Consider the following 6,676-nt stretch of genomic DNA (forward strand, 5'->3'; position numbering starts at 1 on the left):
AGTCTCTGGAGGACCGGTTATGAAGCAAGTGATCATGTTGTAGTAATCCGCTGTCAAACGTTCGAATGAATGATACTAGGAAAAGGACTCACGAGACCCAAGTCACTAAATGTTTTTTCAAAACGAACAATTCTTTCGCAAACTGCACATCACTAGTAATTAGCCTTGTTGTTCAGTTGGTGCAGAGATGTGTGTATATACATGCATATTGGAAGTTAAGAATGAATGTATGTATGTATGCTATGTACTAGTCTGTATATATAAATATTAAATCAGTATTGTAGCCTACTACATTCAATATGATTATTGCTATGATTAATGCTGCGTGAGTGACGCTTTGTCCTTTCTGTTTCATTAAAAACAAGCAAGATTATTTATATGGCACAATTCATACATAGAAGCAGTTCAATGTGCTTGAAAATGAAAAGAAAAATATAAAAATGCAATATAATTAAAACAGTCAGATTGTTACAATTCTCTAACTCAGCTGTCTCCAGGGGGACTGTACATGAACTTCACACCCCGGTATCTCAGTCCTCACATTCCAGCACTAGGACGAACCCGTCAGTTGTGACATTATCTTTGCATCGATGTCTTATTCGGCTGTCTCCATTTTATATTCATCCTCAATGAATTACAGTTACCATAACTGTATACTGAACCACCCCGGTATCTCAATCCTCGCGCTCCAGTGCTTGGATAAACTCATCAGTCCTTTTGCGAGATAATACCCTACATCGATGTCTAAACAGCAGCACAAGAACTTGCATTATCCATCATCCACAGATTGTTACATTTTCAAAGAACCACAAGCATAAACAACTACAGTTTTTCTAAGTGCCAAAACTGCCCATATGTCTAAGGTTCACAATAAAGAACCCAGAACTTCATCCTGTTCTCCACTTCTGTGTCCTGACTGACCCCCCAGGGGGGAACGCCAGTTATCCACCAACACCTAAAGTCATCCCAGTACAAATTACCGTCCTTTGCTGACCCCTCAGCTACAGAGGCAATGAAACCTTCATGTCTGAAGGAGCTTCTTACGAAGATCCACTCGGACAAGGCAGACAAGGAGCGTCCCTTCTTCCATGTCCTCAAAGAGAAGCATGGTAGGAGCAAGATTCAGCAGTCTCTTTGCCAGGAAAAGCAGTTAAAAATGGTAGTGGGCTAGTGGAATCCTACAACATCTCCCTGCTAATAGCCAAATATGGACAGCCGTTTACCATTGGAGAGAAGTTGGTGCTCCCTGCCAGGAAAGAGGTCATTTCTACTGTGCTGGAGCGCGACCTCATGTAGTTGCTGACATCCATCCCACTCAGCAGTGACACCGTGGTATGCAGGATTGATGAAATGGGTGCTGATACAGAGGAGCAGCTGGGTGCCATCCTTCATTCACCCTTCAGCTGGATGTGACAAATACCTCGGACAACAACGTGCTGTTGATGGTCTATGTCTGTTTTCTGGGCTCCAGCAGTAAGGAGATGACAGAGGAAACCGACATGAAGGGCCATTTTTAATGAGCTTCATGCTTATCTACAGGAAAAGTCCATCCCAATCACATCCTTGCATGCTCCACTGATGGTGCCCACTCTATGGTTGGCAGGTACCGTGGCTTTACAGCTCTGCTGAAGGAGCAGGTCATGCATGTGCTGACTTCTAGAGGAGGCTGATGCAGCTCTGGGAGAACAGGTGTTATCCTGCCGCTGTGACATCACGTACCTGGCAGACTTAATAAATAATAATGAACAGTCACATTAAAGCTCCAAGGAAAAGGTATTACTCTTGTTCAGTGCAAGGCCATCATCGACAGTCTCACCTCCAGGCTGGATCTGTACAGGCAAATATGGGATTCAGCCAGGTCTTCCACATGCAGTCCAACTACCACAATTGCTTGGACTTGATGGTTTCACGTGCACTGCAGCTTAAACATGGCGGAAAATAGGGGATATGGCCGGCAGGACTTTTTAAGCCACACTTTCTTTTTTTATTAGGAAATTTGCATAGGCCATTTTTGGGTATTGAGTGTTGCACTGGAGGCAATGGAGTGGGTGGCTAAGAAAGTGCTGCTGGCATTACCCTGTTTTTTCCCCATGAATTGACAGTATATGGATTCTTTATACCCCACCGAGTTATTCGCAAATGCCATGTTCCACCTTACAACATCTATTTTTTGTTACAAGGCAATATATTTATCAATATTAAACAAACGTCTGTTCCAAATTCTTAATTATTTTAATGTACACTCGCCTAATAGATTATTAGGAACAGCATACTAATACTCTGTTTGACCCCCTTTCGCCTTTAGAACTGCCTTAATTCTATGTGGCATTGATTCAACAAGGTGCTGAAAGCATTCTTTATGTCACGGTTGTGGGATGAAGAGGACACAGGCGCAGAGTAGAGGTAGGTAAGGTAATCCATTTAATACAAAATAAAGAATGCAGGACTCCAACAAAACAAAAAGCAGCAACCAGTGACGTGGGTATTCCTTACACAGGATAAACAAAACCAAAATGAACCACGCCTTGGGGCCTACAAACTACACTTAAATAGGGTCCCCAATTGGAGGCAATGACTAACACCTGCCTCCAATTGGGGAAACCAAAAAAAGGAGTAGAGGTGGCTAAAGGCCACCTCCTGTCCTGTCCTGGCTATGCCCCGAGCCCAGCGCAGAGATGGCTAGGGGCACAGCCAGGACGTGACAGTACCCCCCCCCAAAGGCGCGGGCTCCCGACCGCAAGACCGGGACGACCACACCCGGACCGGCGGAGGCTCAGCGCCCGGAGCCGCCGGCACAGGCCGGGGAGGCGGAGCCGCAGGGACAGGCCAGGGAGGCAGAGGGTCAGGAGACGGGAGAGCCGGTGGAGGGACAGGAACCGGCAGGAGAGCCGGCGGCGGGTCGTCAGGAGGAGCAGGAGCCGGGGGAACCGGCGGAGGGTCGACAGCCGGCGGAGGAGCAGGAGCCGGGGGAGCCGGTGGAGGAATAGGAGACGGGGAAACCGGCGGAGGGTCAGGAGCCGGCGGAAGAGCCGGCGGAGGAGCAGGAGACGGGGGAGCCGGCGGGGGAATAGGAGCCGGCGGAGGAGCAGGAGCCGGGGGAGGCGGCGGAGGGTCCGGAGCCGGCGGAGGAGTAGGAGCCGGGGGAGCCGGCGGAGGAATAGGAGACGGGGGAGCCGGCGGAGGGTCAGGAGCCGGCGGAGGAGCAGGAGACGGGGGAGCCGGCGGGGGAATAGGAGCCGGTGGAGGAGCAGGAGCCGGGGGAGCCGGCGGAGGGTCCGGAGCCGGCGGAAGAGCCGGCGGAGGAGCAGGAGATGGGGAAACCGGCGGAGGGTCAGTAGCCGGCGGAAGAGCCGGCGGAGGAGTAGGAGCCGGCGGAGGAGCAGGAGACGGGGGAGCCGGCGGGGGAATAGGAGCCGGTGGAGGAGCAGGAGCCGGGGGAGCCGGCGGAGGAGTAGGAGCCGGGGGAGCCGGCGGAGGAATAGGAGACGGGGGAGCCGGCGGAGGGTCAGGAGCCGGCGGAGGAGCAGGAGACGGGGGAGCCGGCGGGGGAATAGGAGCCGGTGGAGGAGCAGGAGCCGGGGGAGCCGGCGGAGGGTCCGGAGCCGGTGGGAGAGCCGGCGGAGGAGTAGGAGACGGGGGAGCCGGCGGGGGAATAGGAGCCGGTGGAGGAGCAGGAGCCGGGGGAGCCGGCGGAGGGTCCGGAGCCGGCGGGAGAGCTGGCGGAGGAGTAGGAGCCGGGGGAGCCGGCGGAGGAATAGGAGCCGGCCGAGGAATAGGAGACGGGGGAGCAGGAGACGGGGGAGCCGGCGGGGGAATAGGAGCCGGTGGAGGAGCAGGAGCCGGGGGAGCCGGCGGAGGGTCAGAACCCTGTGGGAGAGCCGGCGAAGGAGCCGGAGACAGGGAAGCCGGCGGAGGGTCAGGGAGAGCCGGCGGAGGTTCAGGGAGAGCCGGGACAGGCGAGGGCGCCGCTGAGGCCGGGACAGGCGAGGGCGCCGCTGAGGCCGGGACAGGCGAGGGCGCCGCTGAGGCCGGGACAGGCGAGGGCGCCGTAGGACGATGCGGGGGCTCCTGGGCAGGTGAAGGCGCTGCGGGACAAGGCGGCCAGTCCACCGCGGGCTCGGGCGGCGGCCAGTCATCCGCGGCCTCGTGCGGCGGCGGCCAGTCATCCGTGGCCTCGGGCGGCCAGTCAACCGCTGGCTCGGGCGGCGGCGGCCAGTCATCCACGGCCCCGGGCGGCGGCGACCAGTCATCCGCTGGCTCGGGCGGCGGCGGCCAGTCATCCGCGGGCCCGGGCGGCGGCGGCCAGTCATCCGCGGACCCGGGCGGCGGCGGCCAGTCATCCGCGGGCCCGGGCGGCGGCGGCCAGTCATCCGCGGGCCCAGGCGGCGGCGGCCAGTCATCCGCGGGCCCGGGCGGCGGCCAGTCCACGGCGGGTCCTGGCGGCGGCGAAAACAGGGCAGCGGGAGGAGCTGGCGGCTGAGGCCACTGGGCAGCGGGTGGAGCTGGCGGCTGAGGCCACTGGGCAGCGGGTGGAGCTGGCGGCTGAGGCCACTGGGCAGCGGGAGGAGCTGGCGGCTGAGGCCACTGGGCAGCGGGAGGAGCTGGCGGCTGAGGCCACTGGGCAGCGGGTGGAGCTGGCGGCGGAGGCCACTGGGCAGCGGGTGGAGCTGGCGGCGGAGGCCACTGGGCAGCGGGAGGAGCTGGCGGCGGAGGCCACTGGGCAGCGGGAGGAGCTGGCGGCTGCGGCCACTGGGCAGCGGGAGGAGCTGGCGGCGGAGGCCACTGGGCAGCGGGAGGAGCTGGCAGCTGCGGCCACTGGGCAGCGGGAGGAGCTGGCGGCTGAGGCCACTGGGCAGCGGGAGGAGCTGGCGGCTGAGGCCACTGGGCAGCGGGAGGAGCTGGCGGCTGCGGCCACTGGGCAGCGGGAGGAGCTGGCGGCTGCGGCCACTGGGCAGCGGGGGGCGCTGGCAGCGCTGACTGCGTCTCCCAGGCAGCGGGGAACGCTGGCTGCGGCTCCCAAGCAGCGGGGGGCGCTGGCTGCGGCTCCCAAGCAGCGGGGGACGCTGGCTGCGGCTCCCAAGCAGCGGGGAGCGCTGGCTGCGGCTCCCAGGCAGCGGGGGACGCTGGCTGCGGCTCCCGGGCAGCAGGGGGCACTGGCGGCGCTGGCTGCGGCTCCCAGGCAGCGGGGGGCGCTGGCTGCGGCTCCCGGGCAGCAGGGGGCGCTGGCGGCGCTGGCTGCGGCTCCCAGGCAGCGGGGGACGCTGGCTGCAGCTCCCAAGCAGCGGGGGGCGCTGGCTGCGGCTCCCAAGCAGCAGGGGTTGCTGGCGGCGCTGGCTGCGGCTCCCAGGGAGCGGGGAGCGCTGGCTGCAGCTCCCGGGCAGCAGGGGGCGCTGGCTGCGGCTCCCAGGGAGCGGGGGGCGCTGGCTGCGGCTCCCAGGCAGCGGGGGGCGCAGGCTGCGGCTTCCGGGCAGCGGGGGGCGCAGGCTGCGGCTTCCGGGCAGCGGGGGGCGCTGGCTGCGGCTCCCGGGCAGTGTGGGGCGCTGGCGGCGCCGGCTGCGGCTCCCGGGCAGCAGGGGGCGCTGGCTGCGAGAACCGGTACGGCGGGTCCCGATAGCCCCACCAGTCCTCACATCTCCCAACATCAGGGAAAGCCCTCATAGGCCCCCCCGGCGTTGTTGCCCGACGCCTAGGAGCTGGCACCGGGCAGGGCTGGGGCACCTGGACTACCCCACACGTGAGCACGGGTGGCACGGCCGCGTCCTTCCATTCCGCCTGCCCCCACAGCACCCCGCCAAGAAATTCTTGGGGCGGACACACGGAGGTTTGCTTACGTCGCCTCCGTCGACGTCTCCTCCGGGGTGGATGCTGTGGAGGCCCGGTGTGCCGCAGAGGACAGTAGGGGTTCTCCTCCTCCTCGGTGTCGCTGTCCGGCCAACCGAGGAGTTCCCCTACCGTCCATTTCTGCTGTGTCTCTTGGTGGTGGTTCATTCTGTCACGGTTGTGGGATGAAGAGGACACAGGCGCAGAGTAGAGGTAGGTAAGGTAATCCATTTAATACAAAATAAAGAATGCAGGACTCCAACAAAACAAAAAAGCAGCAACCAGTGACGTGGGTATTCCTTACACAGGATAAACAAAACCAAAATGAACCACGCCTTGGGGCCTACAAACTACACTTAAATAGGGTCCCCAATTGGAGGCAATGACTAACACCTGCCTCCAATTGGGGAAACCAAAAAAAGGAGTAGAGGTGGCTAAAGGCCACCTCCTGTCCTGTCCTGGCTATGCCCCGAGCCCAGCGCAGAGATGGCTAGGGGCACAGCCAGGACGTGACACTTTAGAAATGTTGGCCCATATTTATAGGATAGCATCTTGCAGTTAATGGAGATTTGTGGGATGCACATCCAGGGCACAAAGCTCCCGTTCCACCACATCCCAAAGATGCTCTATTGGGTTGAGATCTGGTGACTGTGGGGGCCATTTCAGTACAGTGAACTCATTGTCATGTTCAAGAAACCAATTTGAAATGATTCGAGCTTTGTGACATGGTGCATTATCCTGCTGGAAGTAGCCATCAGAGGATGGGTACATGGTTGTCATAAAGGGATGGACATGGTCAGAAACAATGCTCAGGTAGGCCGTGGCATTTCAACGATGCCCAATTGGCACTAAGGGG

The 6,676-nt window shown here is 60.0% G+C and overlaps 1 protein-coding gene across 1 annotated transcript; it reads right to left on the reverse strand.

Annotated features, from left to right (window-relative positions):
• Positions 1-2,949: 2,949 nt before the first annotated feature.
• On the reverse strand, positions 2,950-3,957 carry LOC117594966 (vegetative cell wall protein gp1-like; the record flags this gene model as incomplete). Its single annotated transcript, XM_034294704.1, has 1 exon — positions 2,950-3,957. A coding segment is annotated over one exon (1,008 nt), but the record flags the coding sequence as incomplete, so codon positions are not given.
• Positions 3,958-6,676: the final 2,719 nt, after the last annotated feature.

Source organism: Esox lucius, chromosome 10 (genome assembly GCF_011004845.1).
Source record: "Esox lucius isolate fEsoLuc1 chromosome 10, fEsoLuc1.pri, whole genome shotgun sequence".
In the NCBI taxonomy this organism is placed as follows: domain Eukaryota; kingdom Metazoa; phylum Chordata; class Actinopteri; order Esociformes; family Esocidae; genus Esox; species Esox lucius.